The following is a 24369-nucleotide window of genomic DNA, read 5'->3' as shown; positions in this document are numbered from 1 at the left end:
CAGCCAATCAGAAGTAAAACCAAAACCAATCGTGACTCGCTCGCCACGTTTTCCCGCGCTTTCTGCCAGCTACATGTATTTGCTTTGAATTTTGATTGGTTCACTGGATTGTCTGTGTCCTTTGTGATTGGCCAGAGTAATTACTTTGGTTTTGGTTTTACGACACTCAATTGAAAACTGCTCTAACGCAGTCAACGCAGTTTAGGAATAGCACGGGTTAAAAAAAGGACGTGTTAACAGGGTATCAGTGCTATTTTTTGGTACGGGTACCAATATTATTCGAGCCGTGCCAAACTTTTTCTGCCGTGTAAATGGGGCTTGCGTGATTCTACAATAGTCTCGACCCTTCGATTTCTCGCAACTCCCGGTTTCTCGAATCAATTTTCATTTCCCTTGGATGGTACTTCTCTCTATTTTTACCCTTGGATTTCGAAGCTCCCGATTTCTCGAAGCTTGTTTCGTTTCCCCTTGAAAGTTCGAGAATTCGAGGGGTTATGAATGGTCTATCAAAAATTTACAATGCTCGCAAAATTAGGCCTCTGCTCGGAATGCTCGCAAAATATTAGTGGGTGCTCGTTTGCTCATGCTCGCATAAATTTACAAGTGCTTGCGTGCTCGGAATTTAGTGGAGGTAGTTTTTGAAAAGTGCTCGTTGCTCGCAAGGCTAACTCGCAGGTTCGCAAATGCTCGCAAAGACCATTCGATACCCCTAATTCGGGATTTTACATATAATAAATTTTGACTTTCTTTTGATCAGGCTCCGCCAAAAAACAACAGGTTGCTAGCGCTGGAAATTGAAAATACGTATGTGACTCATGGATGATGGATAAGCGGGTTTTTCTGTACATGTTAAAAAGAAAATAAAAAGACCGAAAAATAGAATTTTTTTTTTTTTTTTACTTGTCTAGTGTCAGGCCTGCTCCACACCCCCGCAGGCACTAAGAGAAGCGAGTCAGCAGTCAGTCAGCAGTTCTGCAAATAGAGCAGGCTCGGAGAGCTTTAGTGGAACTTTGTTATGGAGTGAGAGAGCAGGAGATTCTTCTATTGAATGAAGATGACCTTTTTTTCTTTATTAAAATCTGATCGCCCCTCGTGACAACAATGTGGATAAAACCAGAAGAAGTCCTGCTAGCCAATGCTCTTTGGTACGTAATCATACACGATTTATTGATTGATCAGAGTTTTAACCTTGTTTATTTTGGAGCTCGACACGACGTGTATAAGAGATATCATTTAGTGTTTTTATTTTTCTAGGGTGACCGAACGAGCGAATCCCTACTTTGTGCTTCAGCGAAGAAAAGGCCACGGTGGGGGCGGATTGACTTCTCTTCTGATCGGAACGTTAGATAATGTCCTAGATACAAAGGTAGATGTATTAAATAATCAGACGAAAGAAGATCATATTGCAATTGCGTGTGTTGATGCTGCTACCGGCTTGGATAATTTGTTTGTCAGCATTATTTGTACTTTGTACTTGTTGAATGTTTGGGGTTTATTTTGAGTTTGTTTCCTATTCAGCCGGCACCATTTCGCATTCTTCTACAACTGCCAAGTTCCGATATAAGTTATGGTGAGTACCTGTCTGAGAGTAATGAGCGGTGTTCGAAATGATTAATTTATGTGTAAATTTATTAAAACAAGCTTGTTAAATTACGCCAGTACATGTAACACGGTCTTTAATCTTGACACAGAGAAAGTCCTGTTAGCCACAACTGTATAATGATAAGCTAATGTTATAATTGAAGGGAATACAGCTAATCAGTGATTTGAACTGAGCCAGGTTTCATGACATGGTTTTGAATTTTTTTTTGGCATGATTAGAATTATAGTACATTCGAATTCATTTTTTACAATACCAGATCTTAAAAAAGTCTGTGTTTAAGAAGAAGATTGCAAAGGGTTTATGCGTGACACCATGACAAGGACAAGAAGTTGACTGACGCGTGATGCAAGATGCACAAATACATATAAATAAGCTGATCTGGGCCTTTGGGCTCCTTCTGTTTTGCAATATATCCAGAATCTCTCTGCATTGTGATGTTCCTAACCTAACCCTAAACCCTTTTCACTTCAGTTGCCACTGATTGAAGGACTGTTTGCAGTCAAAAATCTTGCTTTGCAGCTGAGCCATCTTCTCCAAGTTTAATACCCCTTTACAATACATACTACATGAACTATGAGGATCTCCTGGCTATACAGTTGAATCTTGGTAACTTGAACCCTCAGTAACTCAAACCTCTTTCGATTCCCCTCAAGGTCGTTTTCTTACTAATTTTACCCTCGTTAACTCGAACTCCTGAAATGATATCTAGAACCTTTTTCAATTATTTCCCTTGAAGGTTCGAATTATCGGAATTCAACTGTATGTAACTGTGTTACAAGTTTGAAACATCACAATCCCTTTATCAGTTTTCACACATGTTTCCTTGTTATTTCAGTGATTGCAAGTGCTGCATCATTCCCTGACATAGAAACAGACTGGAACTGGTTAGCAAAATATTTGTTGGAGACATTAGGTAAGTTACTCATAGATTAATTTACAGTGTCGTACGTTGTGCTGTTGCCGATTTGTTTGACAACCCTCTGATGACTTTGTTTTGAACTGGCCAATCAAAGTGCAGCAGATGTAAGAGGCAGAGTTGTCAAGTTTCATGTTCACTGTCTGCACTCATTGGTTCCATTTCCCTTGCTTCCTGTATTGGCCAGTTGAAACAGAAGCAACTGGAAAGATGTTAAAAGCTGTCAAAAATAAAAATATGCTGTCAATTGTGTCCTATAAACCTATAAAATCCTATAGTTTTGGCATTGCCCTATAAAATCCTATACTGGTAATCTCTGCAAAATGTCCTATAAAATTCTATTTTTTGCGCATTAGCACTCAAAGCTAAAGAAAGAAATAATTTGAAGAAACATTGAAGGGGAACCACTTGAAATACTTCAATAATACTTCAAATGTTTAAATTGCATTGTAGTCACCATTGAAAGTGAAGAAGATATCAGAGAGTTTGTGAAAGCAAAGATTGAAAGTCTTGTGGCTAATGTGGCAGCAGATCAAGATGTTGTTGCAGAAACGGAAACCAACAGATTCAAGTCAGCGACGACAAGATTTCACAGGATTTTTAACATTCCAGTAGAGGAAAAACTTGTTAACTGTAAGTTCCTCTACTTTATAAGTACTTGGCGGATATTTGCGAAAAAAAAACGTGAATATGTAAATGTTTGAATTACATGACTTGTATGTAGTTCGAATGGGTTTCTGTTATTCATACATTTTAACAATTATTTCATGAGCGCATGTTGAAAATGAGACGGTAGATACAGTAGCTAATGAGGTGCATAGTGCAGAGTTGGCTATAACTATCTCATATCCAACAAGTGCAAGTGGAATAATTGTTTTATTTAAAATGCCCAAAGCTAGTCTGTTTGATGGGTGCACCTGCCCTTTTTGTGGTCAATGGAATATGAGCTCATATACCATTGCCTGTTAACCAATCAAAACTCAGGAATTGCAATAAACCATTGCATGCTACCATAGTTTTTAATAATACTTTATATTTAACTGAATTACATCTACAGAACATGTGTGCCTTTGTGAAAATTATCAATAAGGTCATTTTGTAATGCCTACATGTATTATAAAGAGCTTGCACCTCATTGGCATCCAATCCTGTACAAACTGTGCATGTTTTTGGCACAAATATGGATGAAATGAGCTTGCAGACATACGCATTGATCTTTCTTGTCTTTTCAGTCAATGTGCTATCCTACTAATTCACTATTTTTTCTTCATTTTTACTTCAGATTATTCCTGTAGCTACTGGAAAGGAAGGGTCCCACGTCAAGGCTGGCTGTATTTATCAGTTAACTACATGTGTTTTTACTCGTTCTTGATGGGAAAAGAGGCACGGCTTGTCATCAGATGGCTTGATGTAGTGGTATGAGCAGAAAAAATTATTAAAGATATTAACACCAAACTTACAGTAATGAATGTTGTCTTTTGTATTAAGCCTTAAATCGTACTAGAAAAAACATTGAAATGAATAGTAAAGAAAATTGGAAATGTAAATGCAACAGAACACAAATTTTACCATCAGGGCTGCAAAGTAAATGTCTAGAACCCGGATTGAGCAGTCTACATTGTGTACATGTAGGTCAAGCCCTGGCTGGGGGTAACTGTAAAATCTGTTTAATAAGCAAGACTCATTGCTGTCACAGTGCCTTTCTTCACCCAGTAGCATAAAGTTAATGGGTACCAGCCACCTGTTCAGGTACCGTAATGATTCAATTTAGCACCCTCCTTCCAATAAGCGCCCCCTTCCGAATAAGCGCCCCCCCTTCAAATGTGTTTTTGTAAATAAGCGCCCCCCCTTCAAATAAGCGCCCCCATTCTTATAGGTGCCCCTATTCTAATAAGCGCCCCCTATTGCGGATTTAAATGCCTCTACTGAAGTCATCGTCGTCGAATAGATAAACACATGAACATTTACGTACATGTACATATATTTACTGCTTGAATGAACAATTCTTTTAAAAGTAGCTAAACTTATTTATTAAAGTTTTATTTTGAACATTTGGTTGTTTTTCAAAAAAATTAAATAAGCGCCCCATCCCGAATAAGCACCCTGTCTCAAATAAGTACCCTTCCTTGAGGTGCCAAAAGTAAATAAGCGCCCTGGGCGCTAAATCGAATCATTACGGTAACCTTAAACCTTAAACAGACTGGCATTTTATGGAACATCCAGGGGGATAGCAATACATGTAGTTCTAGATGCTTGATACTACCAGAACTAAGATACAGTAAACCCTGACAGTGTGGACGTATTTTCACCCAAGTGTGATGATGTAGCTAATTTTCTAAACTGGCAGATCAAAGGCTCTTCAGATAAAAAATAAATCTTCAAAGTGTGGTTGGGGTAGTGCTTATTTGGGATGTAGCTAATGGTACATGTAGGGTAGAGAGGTTGAACCCTGGCCAAAGGATTTCACTCTGGCCTAGACTCCGGTTTTCACTGACTACCCTCACCCAGACACCCAAGCTGCCTCCTGACAGCTGACAGTTGTAAAGTGAGAAACTGGTATATTAATTTTTATATTTAAATTATTTTTTTGGAATATTTTAGTCTCTAGAAAGAAGTAGCAGTGTCCTGTTTACAGATGGAATCAAGGTTACGACAAGGGAGGGAGAGGTTTGTGGACCTTAATTATATTTCTTTGTCAACAATACAATGTTTTCAGTGACTTTTATGAAACCTGAATCAGTGGCCTAGTGGTGAAACTCGATTTGATCTTTCAGTGTGGGTCACACCTTATGTTAAGACTATCATTTAGAAACAAAGTGCAAACCAGTTGTAAAGCACATGCAAAAACTCTGAGGCAGGCACTATTGTCTTTTGAAAAAAAAAAAATCACCCCCAAAAAAATCACTTAGCATAGTTTTGCACCAAGCCATTCAAAATCAGCAAATAAATAAATTGAGAACTTTTAGTTAGATACTAGGCAAAGTATTTTTATAATTACTTACAGTGTATACCAAAATAATTTAAAGAGGCTTAAAAGGGTTTTCAGCTGCACACGCACACACAACAACCGCTAAATTCCCCTTAAACTCATGTTGTTATAATAAATTATTTTCATGTCTGTTCATGTTTCAGTTCAGCTTCTCTTTGTTGCTCCACATCACAGAAACATTTGGTCTCATGGAGCAGCTTGCAAACTTAGCAATGCGACAGTGAGAGTCATTTTTTTGTTGTTGTTTGTTGTACATAGCTGTACTGTGGTGGTGCACTCACGGCCATTTTGTGTTGCTTTCTCCCATGGATTTGTATGTATTAATATATTATATGTACATATATGTGTTTATTTTTAATATCTTATCTTCAACAATGATATATTTTTTGTGAGCTTCTCTGAACAGTGTGATCTAATTTGTAGGTAACAAATAATTAGGATTTTAGAGTACAATATAATTTAATGATTAATTTAGACCAAGGCGTGATCTCTACAGAGTTGGAAATTAGCGCTCGCCGGCACTCACCCAGGCGAGTGTGAAAACTGTTGGGCGAGTACAAATCACAGATCACTCGCCCGGTTTGGCGAGTATGATTTTCGTATCCAAAATATATTATTTAAAATAAGCATAACTTTACTTTCCACTTCAAAATAATCTACAGTCCACAAGCCGATAGCTTACCAACATTTTGAAATCTCCAACAAAGCTACGTCCGCGTTTGTAAACAGACAAAAATGGTTTCCATTTGGTGATTGTTACATGATATACGTACTTGTACAAAGTAATACTTCTGGTCATAAATATGATAACTCGTCCACCGAGCCACGAAACTTGGCAAGATGGCTATATTTCCCGTTTTTCCCGCCTCTTTTACTGTACAATTTCAGCACTCTGCTTGCAAACTACAGGAATATGAGAATACATATCAAATTAAAAACTGCGTTTCAACTTTTGAAATGTGCTCGTGTTTTTTATTGTAGGGTAGCTTTGTAAGGAGTAAGGTCTACATGTATTTTGGCGAGTTTCATTGAAGTAATAGATTGCAGTTTGTATCGCGATCAACAACCACCTTCAGTATCAAACATGATTAAAGATTTAAGTTGTATATTTTAGAATTTGTGGGAGGACGGAGGAGGGGGGCTAAATTTTCCTTTCTTTAACGGAGGAAACTGGGCGAGTGAAAACTGATATGGGCGAGTGCAATTTGAAGGTCACTAGCCGAGATGGCAAGTGCTACGAAATTTTAGCTTCCAACCCTGTCTCTATCAGCCTGATTGATTAATTATATTTCAATTTTACAATCATGTGAAGTTTAATCTTACCCTGTTTAATTAAAACATAATTTTCAGTACTTCTCTTTAGCTATCCAATTTTTTTATGTACATGCATTATTCACACAATTTCAATCTAATTTACATGCTTGCTCTAAGACCAGTTTGGATGTGACTTTAGCTCCTTCGTTTTAAAGAGTCAAAATAGAATTTTAATTGCTTTGTTTTGTGTTTTTTAGGTTGCTGTCAGAAGAAGGTTTTGAACAAGATAAAACTTTGCCTTTGTTGACAAAGTTAGTGCTAACTTCCTTTGTTTATTAATTATTAAAGTGCCATTCTTCTGGTTACTGGTTTAAAGTTGGGAAACCTGACTTAATAATTGTCAGGTAACCTGTAAACGATAAGCATTACTACTACTTAACAATAGAGGAACTAAGCAATGCTTCTCTAGAGTCACTTCATTCTACGGAAGTTGGAATTACATACAACCATGTGCATGCACTGATGAGGTATCAAACTGTCCTCTTACCTTAGTTTTGTGTTTACTGCAGGGATTGCATAATGGTGAGAACGCTTGCCTCCCAACCAATGTGGCCCACTGCAGTTTAAATCCCAGATTTGGTGTCATATGTGCGTCATGTTTGTTGTTGGTTCTTGTCGTTGCTCCAGGAGTTTTTCTCTGGGGTCTTCAGTTTTCTCTCCAAAAAAAACAACATTTCTAAATTCAAATTCAATCTGGCCACTCTGTGGATATGCCACTGCAAATTCCAGTTTAATTTATTTATATTGCTTACTTAATTATTAGTTTCATTTTAATAATGTTGCCAACAAAGACAGTAGTTGCTAACTAGTTCTTTCTCTATGTTAATGTATTTGCCTGCATTTAATCACAGAAACAGAGGCAAGCAAGTGAAGAAGGTCCCATCACTGAAGAGAGACTTGGATGCTAGAGCACAGAGTGAATTCTACAGGTAAGATGGCTCATAAACTTATTACATCTTATTCTGCATTCTATTCATACATTCTATTCCATAACTTGGAAAGTCCTGGAATTTTATTGTGGCATTTTCCAGGACTTTTCAGTCCTGTAAAAAGACTATCAGTCCTGGAAAGTTCACAGTGCAATGTGTTCTTGAGCAAGACATCTACATCTACCTCTTCCTTTGTCAGTCAATGTTTAGCACAATCATGTAAACAAACTTGCATGCAGAATTTGGAGCTGTCTTGACAATGTTCAATTATGCAAAGAATTTAAATGGCCGTTATTGATCAAACCCTTTTGATGACTCTCGTAGTGCCACTCTCCATCCAGAACCCTTAAGGCAGACTTAACCTAAAACTTGTTTTATTGTACTTTTAGAAACCTTTTTCGCCTGCCTGTAGAAGAGAAACTTGATGGACACTGTGAATGCACTTTATGGAGTCCTCATGAAAAAGCCCACGAATGGGGAACACTTTACTGTTCTCCAAACTATCTTTGCTTTAGCAGCAAGGTGAGACAGAATCGTATCATGGCATCAGCTTTACTATTGACAACGAAAAATATAAAAGTAATGTTAGTAATAGAATCATATGATTGTACATACAGTGCATGTACATGTACTGCAAGTATAAAGTTTACTTTTAAATATTATTGGGATGTAGTAGTTCTTGAGATCTACATGTACCTCAGAAATCTTTAAAACCCTTTGTAAGTACCAGGTATTTTCAAACTGTTAGTAATGATTGGAAAGTGAATAGAAACATTTGGCTGACCTTGTGACAATCTTTTGCAAATTTTTGGGAAGAAGTTGAAACTCTACAGCAGTGATTTTTTTAATCAGATTTTGGAAAATCACTCATATGAATATCAGTTTAGTAAAATTTAATTCATTGTTTCTTTAGATAAGACAGTTGCTTTCAGTGGTGATTCCAATGAGAGAAATTTCTCTTGTTGAAAAAGTGGAAACTTCAGCTATAATACCAAATGCAGTTCATATCACAACTAAATCAAAGGTCAGTTGGTGCAGCATTTGTTGTGTGATGATAATGAATTTATATAGCGCATTTTTCATATATATATGTTCAAATGCGCTGTACACATACTGTAATTTACTACACAATGCCAGACCACAACACCGGGAGCTTTGTGCCCTACTCTTTGCGAATAGTGTGTGGGTTCTTTAACGTCCCCTGTGATAAGTAGATACAGGAGATGGGACCTACGGTTTATCGTCCTTTTCCGAGAAGACTAGAATGCTAACCATTTGCAGATGTAATTACAAAGGCAGCACATATTCCTCAGTTATTTTAAGACCCTGAGTGTTGGTCCGGTCTGGGGTTCGAACCCACAACCTCCCGCACAGCAGTCCGGCGCTCTACCAACTGAGCTAACCAGGCGGCGGTAATGTGGATGATTTTTATCATTACCTGTATGATTTTTTCAGAGATATAATGCTGAGGGGAGAGGTGGAGGGGGTTCTGACCTTTCTGCTTCCTATACCTTTTAATCCATGTTCCTGTCCCTTCCTTACTGTTTCCCACCTCTCTTTTTAATTTAATTTAATACTTTATTTAATAAGTAGGTCTAAAATACAGGCAGCTAAAAGCTGACGTGGACCTACATTAAATTCTAAATAACAATTAATAATAAATCTAAATCTAAGACCTAACAAAATAAAAAATATATATATTAAAATTTACAATAACGTGAGAAATAGATAAAAATAAAGTAATTTTTTAAAAATTTACTATAATAGAGTTTTAATAAGCATAGTTGGCATTGTCTTTATTTGATCCAGATTGATCATTAAAAGTAATTTTGTCTAAAATATTAGAGTTTTCTTTAAGAGCAGATTTAAAAGAACCTTGATTGGGTTTGTTTTTTAAGTGCAGGGGCAGATTATTCCAAAGAATTGACGCACGGTGTAAGAATGAATAACGGAGAAAGTCAGTATTAGGACGTTTAATTAGGAGTTTCAGGTTGTCTCTATGATTTCATGCCAATCAGTGATTTTCTTTGTTACAGTCAACTCTCTCTTACAGACACCTCTATAAGACGGACACCTGGTGTTGGTCCCGTCCCTGCCATTGTTCAGTCATTTTACTGTAACTAAATTCGCTATAAGACAGACACCCCTCTAAACTGTTTAAGACATTTATAGTTTATAGTGATAATTTTTAAAAATGGAATTCTGAAAATGGTTTAATTGCTGTACTGTGAGAGGTCTATTTAACATGTTGTTTTCTGCTGTATTAACTAACAAATCTTACATCCCAACAGAGTGGAAACTTTAATTCAACCTTAACCCCCCGCACCTCAGTTTTAACTCAACTTGTCTGATACATTCTACTCTTCTATTTTTCTGTTATTTTATTTTATATTTTTATTTAATTTTGATTTTTGTTTTTGTTATGCTGCCTTGTGGCGGACGTGACTGCTTTCCAGTTTATTGGACCCTTATGCTCACAACACACCCCTTTCCCAATACCTACACACATTTTCCATCCCCTTTATATGTACCCACTGATCTCAGTGGTGGCTTGGGAACCCATTTATTTGTGGATCCCATACTATAACACCTTTAAAGCCACAAAGGTTGCTAGTGAATCTACTGTTTTTATCATTTTTTTTTTACACAACAAAAAAAAATTGTTTAATTACTGTACTGTGAGAGGCCCAGGGGGGGTACTCCGGCTTTTAAATGACGGGGATGATCGAAGGATTTTTTTGGGTTTGAAATTTTTGATTCTGGGATTTTTTTGGGTTGGAAAATTTGGCAAGTATTTTTTTGGGTGACTCGATTCAAATAGGGGATTTTTTGGGTATTAAAAACGAACTTAAGTGCCTTGGTGCGGTCTTGGCGTATTTATGGTATGATGAATAATCAAACTTGAGCGTTATTGCCCCTCCTGGGTAATTTAGGGGCAATTTGACAAGGGATATTTTTGGGGGGGTAATTTTTGGTCCAGGGATTTTTTTGGGTAATGTCGGAAAACTTAGGGATTTTTTTGGGTCTTGAATTTTTCCTCCATTCGATCATCCCCGTCATTTACAAGCCGGAGTACCCCCCCTGGGGTGAGAGGTCTATTTAACATGTTGTTTTCTGCTGTATTTTGTAGGCCAGCTTTCTGTTTGCTTCTCTGCGGGACCGCGACTACTTAACAAGACTAATATCTGACTTCCTGGCACAAACGCCTGAGCCAAAGTAAGTTAAATTGGAACTCAACTATAGATATTTAGCTCTGAAAATAGTGAGACCTTTTTTTCAATTTCTAGGAACCATTGCATTTCGTGTATCTGATGTACATGTAAGTTGGACGTTGAGAAATTTTTTTATGTAAATCTTTTGTGTGTGTGTGTGAAATAACTTAGATCTGACGATAAAGGAGAATGGAAGTTCCGTGCCAGTACCAACAAGATGCTGACATTCCAACCGCCACTAACGACAGTCTTCTCCAGCACTCCTGCTGATCACGTCAATGCCAAGGAGACAGTCAAAGAACATTTGTGGCGACTTCATTTTGCCGAGTATGGAAGGTAAGAAAGGGGTGATCTTTGTGAATCAGTAGTTACAAGGTTTGTATGCCGAGGTGTAAAAAACCTGGAAAAGTCATGGAGTTTAAGATTGTCATTTTCCAGGCCTGGAAAGTCATGGAATTTAAGTGTGGGTCATGGAAAGCCATGGAAAATGGTATTGATTGTACAAAATATATTAGACATGTTATTGTTTGTGAAAAAAGGGTAAAAAATCTTAAATGTACCCAGAATCAAGATAATTTTGGAAATTTTACAAAACAAATGGTCAAATTGGGGTCATGGAAAACTTTGAAAAGTCATGGATAAGGTCATGGAAAGTCATAGAATTTCAAATTCTTGAAAGAGTACGAACCCTAGCTGTAGTTAACAGTGGGTAAGCTCAAATGAAAGTTTGGGAAAACAACAAAATCATGCTGTACTGTGAGAACAGAAGTTTATGTGTTCCTTTAAGTAAATGATATCATGAGGGGAAAAAAGAAACTAGTGAATATGTGATTACCAAATGCAAATTCTCTCAGCTTATGCCGTCAGTAGGTCAACAACTGGCTTTCATTCTGTGTTTCTTTTGAGTAAATGAAAAATGGCCTTTAGGCCATACATACATCCTTGCCAAGTGTTTTCTAGATCATGAAGGTAAACAGTTCCATTGTAAATTAAGGGAAGGATAAAGTCTTTCCTACTTAAGAAATCAGATCAGCCATGAAAAGCTTGTTGGTGACAATGTCCCCAGATAGGATTCTAGTGTGTACCCTAGCAGGTTCTCCCCCCACACCCACCACCCCACACCCCCCCCCCCCCCCGCACAGCACTGATTTTTGTCAAAATCATCATCTGTATATCAAGTACTAGAGACAAGATCTTCAGCCAGGGCTCCAACCCAGACCACTTGACAAGAAACCCAGGATTAGCGCGAATTTTGGTTTTAGTTTTTCAACATTCAAATGGGTTTTTCTGTTTATATTTTCTGTCTACAAGTTTAGACGCTGACTAATCTCAAGCTTCACAAAACGTACGTAAGCCATAAAAAACACTTTTATACAAGAGAAATTGAACCTTCGATCAGCTTTTAATCTTGGGTTAGTGTTAATCGGCTTTCAAACAACCCGGCCCTGGATTCCAATGGATCATACACTAGGCCACTTAAACTCCCTTTTGTCAGTATAATTTATCGCTCATAATGTTTAGTTTGTGGTTCTTTTTTTGAATCCTGTAGGGGTGTTTGTATGTATCGTACTGTCAAGACCCATGATCTAATACTCAAAGGAGTTCCTGATAGTCTGAGAGCAGAAGTGTGGCTCATATTCTCTGGTGCTATCAACCAGGTAACGTCAGATAAAGGCAAAGCTTGCTATTTATTTTGAGTGTTGTTAAACCAAAACAAGGGTTTTAAAAACAAGCTGGCACCCACCGGAGTTCCGCCAGCTACTTGATTTTATGTCACCTCTCAGCTTGTGAGAAACAAGCTGGGCTTGTAACAGCCACCTACTCTTCCAGTTGCTGACGCCTACTTCAAAACATTTTGAAATCCCTGATCACCCTGGAGCACAGAAGCCAGAATTACAGTACCTGTAATTTGAATTGGAAGGTTCTTATCAAACATTAATTAATTCACTCACTGAGCTGTCAACATTAATTTTTCAAATTCTATTCTGACTGATAGATCTGAGGTTTGCAAACAAGGCAGTTTTGGTTGGTACCCTCGGTACTGAAGCATGCCTTTGCATTCTTGTAAGTGTTGACATCGGTGATTTTATCTGACAGATTCAGACTCATCCTGGCTACTATGCAAAACTGGTCAATGAGTGTGAAGGAAAAAGCACACTGGCAACAGAGGAAATTGAAAGAGACCTTCATAGGTGAGCTGTATTCTCAGTGGACATGTATTGCATGCAGATCATTTAATTTGAGCTACATATGAAAATCTGTATAGGGGTTCATGAATCTGTGTTAGTTAAAAGTGATCTGAATGTAGGAAAACTAAAAATTTTCAATTTGACTTCTAATGGTACTAATGAAACCTAGGAAATGATCTAGCTGGCCACAAGTCTTACTGTAGTTCAGCAGCTAGAGCATCCAACCAGACCGACTGGTGTGTTGAAGGTTTTGTAGACTCATTTTCTTTGTCCCACAATCGTGACAACAGAATTTAGGTTGTGGTTTAAATTTATCTTAAGTTTAAACTTTTTCAAACCAGTTGGATTCGTATTTCCCTTTGTTTCAATGAAAAAAAAAAATAAAAAATAAAATAAACCAAAAACGATTTTAAACCACAAAATTTACAATAATACTTCTCAACTGAAATGTGTTAAGGATTTTGATTCTATATTTAAGTGATTTTTATGCAGCGTGATTATTATTTTGTTACACGCCAGGTCACTTCCTGAACACCCTGCCTTTCAGTCTGAAGTAGGAATAGCAGCTTTGCGAAGGGTTCTGACATCTTATGCCTGGAGGAACCCCAGCATAGGTTGGTACCAATATAATAAATCTAACCACACTTTAACAAACAGCTCCTTTTTGTTGCCTCTTGGCAGATGAGGTTAGTCAGTTTTCTATCGAGTCTGCCACTCGTCATTAACCACAGAGATTTTGACTCTCAACAGTGAGGTATTACTAATAACAACATTGCATAAATGCTTAGAGCTTGACAGGAGTATTTGATGACCTGTGGCGTTATGAGATATCGCCTATATCCAGCTATGGGAGATGCAGTGACCTATTGTTAGTGCGCTGGACTCCAAATCAAGCAGTCTTGGTTCCAGCCCTGGCCAGGGTCGTTTGAGTTGTGTTCTTGGGCAAGACACTTTACTCTTATAGTGCCTCTCTCGACCCGGGTGTATAAATGGGTACCAGCAAAATACCTTCTGTACTTCTGGGTTGTGGGGCAATGGGTAACCCTGTGATGGACTAGCATCACACCCAAGAGTGGGTAAAAATACTCCTAGTTGCTTAATGGTACAGAGACCGGGATAAGCTCCAATGGTATGGGCCACTGGGCTTGACACACAGACTACATCTAGCTGCGACTACAATGAATGCTGAGGGTGAATGCTTACAGTCTTATCATACTTTTAAAAAAAATATTGTAATTGTGATTTATTGTAATTTAGTGTAACTAGCGTGATATGGATACTTGTAATTTATCATATTGTGTATTAACAAATGAATGCAATTGAAGAGCTCCCGACAAAAACGTCCCCTAGACTTTCTGGCTAAATCGAACGTTATCAAAACAACTCCAAATTGCGCATGCAGGTTTGTTTACGTGTGCTAAACACTGTCCTGTGTTGCATTCGGCTGGTCTTTTCTTCGTTTTTCAGAAATTATGTAGGCAAAAAAGGCATTTTGCAAGCTTACGTTCTCCCAGTCAGCTAGCAGTCTGAGTTTTCCAACGCATCGCGTGTACATCTTTCCCTGTATGGTTTTCTAAGCGTCTACGGAAGGCGAGAAACCATTTTACAAGCATGTCTTCGACTCGCTGCGCATGTTTTTTGTTGATTTGAGTAGAGTAGGACTGGATACTGCATTGTGACGTAAGGTCACATGTTAGAGGCGGAAGAGTTTGAATTGAGCGAAATGGCGCATTTGAAAGTAAAACGAAGAAGTTTATAGTTTTAGCTCAAGTGCGGCTGCCAGGTGGTTGAAGGACATCATTAAGTCTGAATACCCGTAAGTTTACAGCATCGCTCGAAGAACTGAGTGATGTTTCTGCCTTTGTTTTGTACAACAGCGCTGTTTAGCGCTTCGGAAAAAAACGTTGCAAACAAGGTAGTTTTGAGCCTGGCCGCATAGAAGGCCTAAAACAAGAGGTTTCTTGCCAGGAACTTCGTCAACGCGAGTTTTACAGGGTCCGCTTGGGTTCTGCCGCGACAAAGTTGCCGAGAAGTGACCTGGTTTTAGACTTTAAAAAAATCTTTATAGGTTTGGCAGGGGACCTTCGCTCGCAAATTTTTTTTCTGTGCCTCATTAAATATTCATCAATCAATAAATCAATCAATCGATTCGTGCTTTAGTTTATCTTGTTATCGCGGGATTTTGTAGATGTGTGATGATGTAAGGAGTGGAGATAGAAGTGAGAGCAAGCCGGCGGCACTTAACTGAAAGCAAAACTAGTATAATGTGACAACACGAGCAAACGTATTCAATCAACAATCAGTCTTTATTTCACTTTCACCTCAAAATTACAGCTAACGGTAACAGATTACAATAGTCTTGCCCGAAACAACAAAAAGCAGCTAACCGCAGGCAGACTGCCGTGAAAGCTAGCCGCTTGAAACGTTAACGCTAACCCGAACCCTTAAACTTGGGTTTAGCTTTTTAACCCTAAATTTGAAATGAAACCCTAGCGTCAGACCCTAACCCTAACCCTTGGGGTTTAGGGTTAAGCTTTTTTCGCTAGGGTTAAGCTAAGGGGTTGGGGCTAGGCCTGTAATCCCAAACCTTTAGCTGGTTTCATTGTTTTGCGGAACAAAAGGTTTCCTTTGTTTATCGTTTGTAAAAGAAAAGTCAAAAAGATGCCGCGCCTGCAAAAACCTTGTCTTTTTGCATGTGTAATTTTTCAAAAACGAACGGAAGACCAGCCAAATGCAACACAGGACAGTGTTAAGCACACGTAAACAAACCTGCATGCGAAATTTGGAGTTGTTTTGATAACGTTCGATTTAGCCAGAAGGTCCAGGGGACGTTTTTGTCGGGAGCTCTTCAATTGTACTACCGGTATGTAAAAAAAAAAAATCCTTTTTTCCAGGATATTGCCAAGCTATGAACATTGTTGCATCAGTACTGCTGTTGTATTGCACAGAAGAGGAAGCATTCTGGTTGTTAGTGGCTGTCTGTGAACGTCTCTTACCTGACTATTACAACACAAGAGTGGTTGGAGCTCTTGTTGATCAAGGTGGTTGTCTCTGCTTGGAAATCATTATCATGTTTAACTCTGTGACATGGATATACATGTAATACTACTGGCAGATCTTAAACGTCTAACTGATTAAACCATGGATCTTGCAAACACAGGAAGAATACTGTACTGAAATTATATAAATCTTATTTCCTTTTTAGTTTTAAAGAAAGTGAGTCATATTTTTATGTACTTAATTTGCAGGTCTTTGATGTGATATAACTAATTTTTCAAATTCTTTTCAATATAAGACAAATTTAGGCATACCGTAAATGATCTAATAAACGCCCGGCGCGTCTATTAATTTTTGGGGTCCCAGATGGGGCGTTCAATAGATATGAGGCATTTATATCACTTAAACTGTACCAACGTCAACAAAACAAATATGACGCGTAGTGTGCTCGCGGAATACTGTAAGATAAAAACAGAGTTTGTGAGTATGGGAATAATCTAATCTGCGCCAATGCAGATTCTAAATAGTTCGATGGTGATGTACTCATCATCATCGGGTTCAACCAAGTTGGCATTGTTGGCCTCTTTGATGTCTAAGTCAAGAAAGAAACTTATTAAATTGTGTGATTTTGTGTTTCCTTGTTTGTTGAGGTGATTCTTGGGAGGAGCACGTCTATTAGACACAGGTTTTTTATAACGGGGGGGGGGGGGGCAATACAAACTCTACACCTTAGTGGGGGGCGTTTATTAGATACGAGGGGTTTATTTGAGAGTGGGCGTTTATTAAATCTTTTACGCGGGTATTCGTGCAGTGTAGTTTAACGGTATGTTGCCATTGCAGTTTTGAATGTATTTCTTTTATGTCCTTAAAATAGCGTTTTATGTAAACAATAGTATTTTGTGACTCTTTTGCAATTGTACTGTGTTAGGTGTGTTTGAGGACCTTACTCGTGATCACTTGCCAGAGTTGTATGATCATCTGATGGAACTTGGAATACTTAACATGATATCACTCTCCTGGTTTCTAACGCTCTTCCTCAGGTAATGCATGTACTGTACGTCTTCTCAAACAGCAGGTCATATGTCCTTTCCAACCTTTACAATGTACTTTGCTCAGGCATAGAGCAGTTTTCAATTGAGTGTCGTAAAACCAAAACCATAGTAATTACTCTGGCCAATCATAAAGGCCACAGACAATCCAGTGAACCAATCAAAACTCGAAGCAAATACATGTAGCCGACACGAAGCGCGGGAAAACGTGCGCGAGCGAGTCACGATTGGTTTTGGTTTTAGTTCTGATTGGCTGAGAAAGTGGCGCGAGATTTTTAAGCCAATCACCAAGCGTAGCAATGCAAAGCCAAAGCAAACGCAATTTACTTTCGACACTCAAGTAAAAACCGCTCTATAGGGCAATCTGTTCGTTGGAGACCTTTTTGTTATAAAATTAACCTCGGTACGTGCTGGATCCCTTAAGCGTACGAGAGAAGTAAAAGACCCGACGATACGCTCAAAACTTGCAAGATTAAGAGACGTTTGTCTGATCGGGCTGGGTATCAACCCTTGCCGTTCAACCATATTGTTGTCCCCATAGCTGCCTGACCCTCTTAGCTGGCGGGGCCTTTGATGTCTGACTATTACATGGGGGGTTTAATTTTATCTCCATACCTCCTTTGTAGCCGTGATAAATATTGTTTCTTTTTTTCTTTTTTTCCAGTGTCATGCCATTTTCCAGTGCTGTTAGCATCATTGATTGTTTTTTCTACGATGGTGCAAAGGTAAGAAGGGAAACAACGTTTACAGTGATTTTAACACACAACGTTGTAAAACATATTTTTTCTCACAGCACTACACTCCACACGTAAATGACTCCTAGCAAATGTCTCATGACATCTGGAAAAATGTTGTTCGGGAAAGAGGGTGTGATGCAGAGTGTCTAGGTGCCACACAATAGGAGATGCCTCCATGCAGAGACGAGATTGGAAAGTTGCTTTGAGTAGAGTTTTAATTGTCAAATGACATTTTTTTTTTTCAGGTGCTGTTTCAAATTGCCTTGGCCACACTTGATGCGAACAGGAACAAGCTCTTGTCAGTTCAAGATGATGGCGAGGCAATGACCATATTAGGAAACTACCTAGAGCACGTGACTAACAGAGATGCAACCATGCTGACCAATAACCAAGGGGCTAACAACAGAGGCCTTGGAGGGGTAAAGTTTATTGTATGAAGGGTAGGGTGGGTTGTGGTAACATTGGGTCGATGTAGCAGCGAGGTTTCACGATACCGGATAAGAAGAAAATTAATGCTTTGATTGTTTGCCTTCATTTTAATATCAGAGCACAGTGGACGTGGCAACCCTCATCTTGGAATCGTATCAGAAATTTGGCTTTATCATCGCAGAGACAATTGACTCCATGAGAAATGCGCAGAGACTAAAAGTTGTACAGGTACGGAAAACTATGTTGCTTCGTAAAAAAGTATACTACCAAGAAAATAATTGCATTTCTCCGATGGGAGCCGAACCCATGATCTTCCGGTGTTCTGCACAACGGTCAAATGCTCTAACAGAGAGACTGGTGGCGAGCTGGGGCATGTCACATGTAGCATGCGTCCTGTGTTCTGCTAGAATCAACAAATGTTGAAAGTTTCGTGTATGGTGACAAAAAGAAAGACTGTAAAATGTTAGTTTGAGCTTCCTTGAAGGGAATTGTTTTTGCTGTTTTAAAATGTACATGGTTGTGAAAAGCAAGTGTTTCATTTATAATCTTTTCCCATTCCAAGGGACTGGAGGATAGCATGAGAAGAAACGCTGTTAGGGCCATAGGAGTGGAGGCATGTCTGTTTGAACAAAAGGAACTCGAACAGTTATATGCTGTTTTCAAAGTAAGTGCTTGTCATGTCGAAATACACTTTGTCACACTATGGAAAGCCATGTTTGATTCAACGTCCCACATCTCTTTCTTATCGCTTGCATTGTTTGTTCCCCAGGCAGGACACCTTCTCACTCGTAACCATGGCAACCCAGAAGCCAAGGATACTCCTCCTCAGTTTCCTCTCGTGCAGAACCAGTGTATTGACTGCGAGAGATTCAAGCCTCTCTTTGGATGCCTCACCAACTGGGGGACTGGGGAGATTGGTCCTACCCTGGCCCAAAGGGCATTCAAGGTCAGTTGGTCGTATCTTGTTACTGTAAGACTGTAAGAAATCAAATCTATGAGCTGATGTGAGCAGGGTTAAATAAAAATGGATGCAGGAAAGACAGTGCATTCTTTCTTTTAAAATATAAACGGATGGAAGAAAGATTGCATTGAAAATGTCATCTCGACTTGCATTTATTTCCATCCTTTCCTTACAGAAACGTTTAAGATTCAACCCCATAAATGCCATACTAACGACTTGGCACTGCAGAGATTTTTGCAGTGTCTATGATTGGTCGATACTCACGCGGAGAAAATCGTCAATGGATAGTAACCAATCAGAGTCACTTCATGGATCTCTGTAGAGTATGCCATCAGTATGGAAATTTACGGCTCGAAGCTGAACATCGCTCGCGGGGAATGAGCGCGCGATGAGAGGAGCCTGTCTTCATGACTTACAGCTCTTTAAATGAAATTGTTTTGCGTTTGCTGTATTTTAAGGTAGAAATGTCTTGAAATTTACGGTTAAGTCCATCGTGAAATAACAAGGCTGCTGCTGTGTAGATACCCTTGGGTAACAGATGCATTATACAGCTATTTCAGCTGTTACTGTTTTTACGGGGAACCTCCAAGGGAAACGGAAACTAGTTCAAGTAATGGGGAGTAAAATTAGTGTTCGACTGATTGAAGCAAATCCAAAAAAAAAACGCTTTTGGATCAAGGTAGCGGGAAGTCCTTAAGATCGATGGTTTGAGAAATCAGCACTCCACTGTATCTCCTTACCTTTCGTACTTACACAATTCAAAATTTTGACATGCAGGTGATTGATGAAGATGAAGACGGCCTGATAACCTTCCGCGAATTTGCCCGAGGCCTGGGCATAATTTGCAAGGGAGAGCTCCAAGATCGTATGCAGTTCATGTACCGCATGCATGTTCCTCCAGCTATCTGTGACGAGGCTACAGATCTCAGTGATGAAGAATCATTGGACAGCTGTACGGAGCTGACAGAGAGTGGAAGCGCAGAGGTGTCGGTGCCACAGTCACGTGATCAGGAACAATCACATGATCAGTGTGGCTCGGGACGTCTCACTGCGGAGGAGATAGCAGTAAGCATTTCACCAAAAACAAGAGAAGGAGGTATGAGAAGAACAGACGAAGACAATGTCAAGAGAGTAACAGAGATTCCGCCCATGAGTCAGGTAAAATAAAGAAAATGATTTTAAAAATTATCGTTTAAAAATTTTCAGATACAAAGAGATTGAGACCAGTTTTACTAACTCTTAGTTTGCCCCGATCGTTTTTTTTTTATGTTGCTTTAGTGGCTGGCAAGTTAGTTTACTCTAACAGCGTCTTTCTCTAGTTGAACGCTGGGCTTACGAACTAAAGTTCAATAGCCCATTTCTGAGTTTAGTTTCCTCTGTTTCAAACGAGACCGAGTACACAACCTTTCATTTGAAAATGACTTTCTCTTGTATGTTCATTTTCATTTAAACGACACTCGCTTTATTTGAATGGTTTCACACTAGGTCTGTTAGAAATAACGCCAAACGCAACTCAGAAGTCCATGTTATCGAGGGTTACAAGCCTCGAGTATTAGTTTATGGGCTGTTAATTTCTGATTGACGAGTTTACTACAATGATAATGTATTTTTCACCTTATTTCAAAGAAGAATGCTAACTGCTTTAGGACTTTTAGCATTTGAACCAAAAACCTTCTGCCAAGAAAGTCATACAGCGAAAAAAGGACACCGTACAATTCCTATCGAGACAGTTTAAACGCCCCCCCCCCCCCCCCCCTATAAGATTATTACCGACTCGCCAGCTTAACTGAGTTGTTTTGTTTTTTGCTAGAAGATAAGTCTGTGTAATGTATAATTTCCTCTGCAGGAAAATTTTATTCAGTTGTGGAAGACAATGTACTCACTGTTCCGTGAGCTACCAAACGAGCAAGAAATGTACCAGGCCATTGCTTCGGTTGGAAACATACTCCTAAAGCTGGGAGAATTTGGAGGAGAGTTGGACACTAATGGGGAAAAAACTACTGGTCAGCAGTCAAACGCTGAGGAGTTAGACCAGTTCATGGACCCACTTCATGTTGCTGAACTCGAATCGCCCTCAGTTAATACTATGGATTTGTTAGCTGGGCCTAGTGAAGTGACGGTTACGACTGAGTTTGAATCTTCGACGTTGTTGAAGGAAGCTTTGCTGGACGCAGCAAGGAGCAGCGAATCTTCTCTCAGTAGTCCAGTGAGGAGCTCGGCAGGGGACGATTATATTCTCGTGGGGAGTGATGAGGGGTTTAGTACACCTGAACCAGTGGTGTGTGAGAAAAACACACAGGACACCTTAGATGAAGTTTACAACAAACTGAGTCTTGGTGATTCTCTTTCTGCCGGCGATGTCGCCGCTGAAAGTAGAACTTGCAATCAAAAGGACTCCAATTCACGTTTGCTAGTTGTGAAACAAGGCCATCGCCCCTCAGAAAACGCTGGTCTTAATAAACGCAACAGCCAATCAAACGAGAGCCCTTCATCCGGGGCATTACAAGCAAATCAATCACAAGACAGACATTCATCCGGGACATCGGATATGGACCATTTAAATGACAGACCTTCATCCGGGGTGCTTGTTAGCGACCAATCAAATGACAGACCGTCATCTGGTGCTCTGGATCTTGATTGGTCCATTTGTTTTGAACAATTTCTTGCCTCCATGTCGACTGAACCTTATATTGTTCATTATTTTGAAGAGACTGTTGACGTCATTCAGCGGCTTAAGAAAATGAAAACGGAAGGTATTGGGAGCTTCAGAAATGCATCAAGGACAAATTTAAATTCTGCAGAGTAGATATCATTGTATAATGTATAATTCCTTACGTATTTTCCCTTAAAATGTTGCAAACAAAAAAAGGGGTGTGAAATAACCCGAATGAACCAGGGAAAATTCATGATGTTAAATCCAATTCTCCAAACTTGTCCTATAAGAAATACTGAAACAAGCAAAGAGAATTGGTATGTTGACATCATGACTTAACTTGTTTAAGAAACTTGTCATCAGTGCCTGGTTGCTCAAAGAGTGGATAATGATATCCAGAGGATTGGTTGCTATCCTGTTAGATGAAACGTCTGCACTAAACAGCCTTACACCCGCTTTCAGTGTTACGTGCATAGCGGCTTTCTGTCGACATCCATCTTTCGACGTGCTAAACAAACACTACGGATCGAAATCCGCCAATCACAGCCCACTAGCATAACCTTCTGACCTTTTCGCACATTTGCATGAGACCAACAACGGTATGTATAGGTTTTGATTGGCTCATTTCAAACAGCACGTCGAAAGACGATGTCGAAAGATGATGTCGAAAGATGGATGTAGAAAAATAGCTATGCACGTAACACTGAAAGCGGGTGTAAGCCCTGACCAAACGGTAACGCAAATAGTCGCAAGTTGAACTTGCGTACAGATGCATTGGCTGGCCTAAAGTACTGGCGCGTTTACTCGCATGTGCCATTTCAATGCTATTCAGTACTTGAAGTAAACAGCAAGACTTGCATTGGCCAAATGGTGAAAAACTTGCAAATTTCGATCTCGACCAAAGTGAACGCAAGACATCGCAAGTCAGCGCAAGTGAACGCAAATCTTGTTCACGGAAGTTGAAAACTTTCGTCTTGTTGTGTCTGTACCCGTTTAGCCAGGCCTTTATACAAGAATATTTTCCTGAACCAGGATTATCTGCTCTTTGAGCGACAGAGGCCAAGTTTGTATATAAAAAAGTTGTTTTGATGGGTTTCGGGTTAGGGTATGGTTAGTAATGGGGCTTAAAGCTTACTTGTTTGAATTCGCGGTTTGCATGACGTCCCCAGGCGTTCTCTCCGAGTGCTGCTCGGTGACGTCACCGTTCGCGATAGTTTCCAGATTCCTCCGAGCCAGGAACGCTTGGGAATTCGAAAGGCTATTACACCATGTGACCACCATTTGACAAAGGTGAGGCCAAATTTAAAAAAAAAAAAAAAATTATTTCTCGCGGACTAAGAATGAATTTCACGAGCTGTGCAGTTTGTCAATCTTCAGAACTACCTAATCCTCGGGTTATACATCTAAAGATAATTCGCCATCGTGGTTCACATTCTTGAGTTTTGCACAGGACGGCTTAAAAATGCAAAAGATTTATTACGTACGCGCAGAGCCATTGTATTGTTCATTAAATATTTTGTAGCGGATTGTTATTTTTGCTATCGTCGTCGTAGTCTAAGTAAACTCTCTAATTCACTTATTTGATTTTGTTGTCATACGGGATTTTCGGTATTACATTTCACGCGGAGCACGTCTAAACGAAAGAGATCGCTCAGAAACTGCTAAAGGAAATTAACGGACTTCCTGTAACAACTTGCGGCGATGCAATTAGACTTCGCGCTTCACCATACAATTTTCATAATTTCAAGGCATCGAAAATGGCGGATTACTCGGTTTGCAAGGTGTGGCTGATTAAGGTTCTTTAACGTAAGGGAAGTTGACTGAGTTTGTCAATAAAAATACGCCATCCGTGGTTTTAACTTTCTTTGAGTACTCCAAACTGAAGATGGGCCAAATTTTGTACTAAGAGCAAGTTGAGCTTTGGTAAATCAGGGATAAGCTTGAATTGAATTAAAATATAGAGAAAATGTTAAATTTATTGTTATTGTACAAAGTATTGTTATCGGCAGTAAAATAAAATGGAAAAGTTTACTGGGAAATAAGTGGGAGGTCTTGAAATGATATTTTAGTTATAATTTTAATACTGTGCACTATTAGTTCCACTTATATAGTTGTTTAATTTATTTTTGGAAGGGTTGGTTTGGTAGGTTTAAACAAAATGTATTTATATGTAATTGAAGAATAAAAGGTGTGCGCTTTGGATTATTTTGTTGTCTGGTATTTAAAGCTTGATATTCAATGCTGTGCATTTCGGCCGACCGTTTGATCGGTATTTCCCGGGATTGGCACGACGAAAGTTCCCCATTCTGAACGTTCTTCGCGCCGATTTTGCTCGTCTAGACTTCGTATCGAGCCGCTTTATTCCACTGCCCATTGTGGTTATCAGTTGCA

General features: G+C 39.1%; 1 protein-coding gene across 1 annotated transcript; it reads left to right on the top strand.

Moving 5' to 3' along the window:
- The first annotated feature begins 1008 nt into the window (after positions 1 to 1008).
- LOC144652497 (TBC1 domain family member 9-like) lies at positions 1009 to 24183 on the top strand. The gene is made up of 26 exons (XM_078512513.1): positions 1009 to 1145; positions 1255 to 1366; positions 1519 to 1570; positions 2439 to 2516; positions 2973 to 3152; positions 3802 to 3935; positions 5121 to 5186; positions 5652 to 5728; positions 7020 to 7073; positions 7674 to 7751; positions 8141 to 8273; positions 8665 to 8775; positions 10882 to 10967; positions 11135 to 11299; positions 12513 to 12621; positions 13061 to 13155; positions 13672 to 13766; positions 16047 to 16193; positions 17078 to 17189; positions 17863 to 17923; positions 18181 to 18354; positions 18482 to 18592; positions 18927 to 19028; positions 19134 to 19310; positions 20103 to 20483; positions 21172 to 24183. Exons 1-26 carry the CDS (start codon positions 1102 to 1104, stop codon positions 22129 to 22131), a joined length of 3894 nt encoding a protein of 1297 aa, XP_078368639.1. The 5' UTR covers positions 1009 to 1101; the 3' UTR covers positions 22132 to 24183.
- Positions 24184 to 24369: the final 186 nt, after the last annotated feature.

Source organism: Oculina patagonica, chromosome 4 (assembly GCF_052425735.1).
Source record: "Oculina patagonica isolate OP01 chromosome 4, crgOcupat, whole genome shotgun sequence".
Lineage (NCBI taxonomy): Eukaryota > Metazoa > Cnidaria > Anthozoa > Scleractinia > Oculinidae > Oculina > Oculina patagonica.
This window is presented reverse-complemented; position numbering and strand designations above follow the sequence as displayed.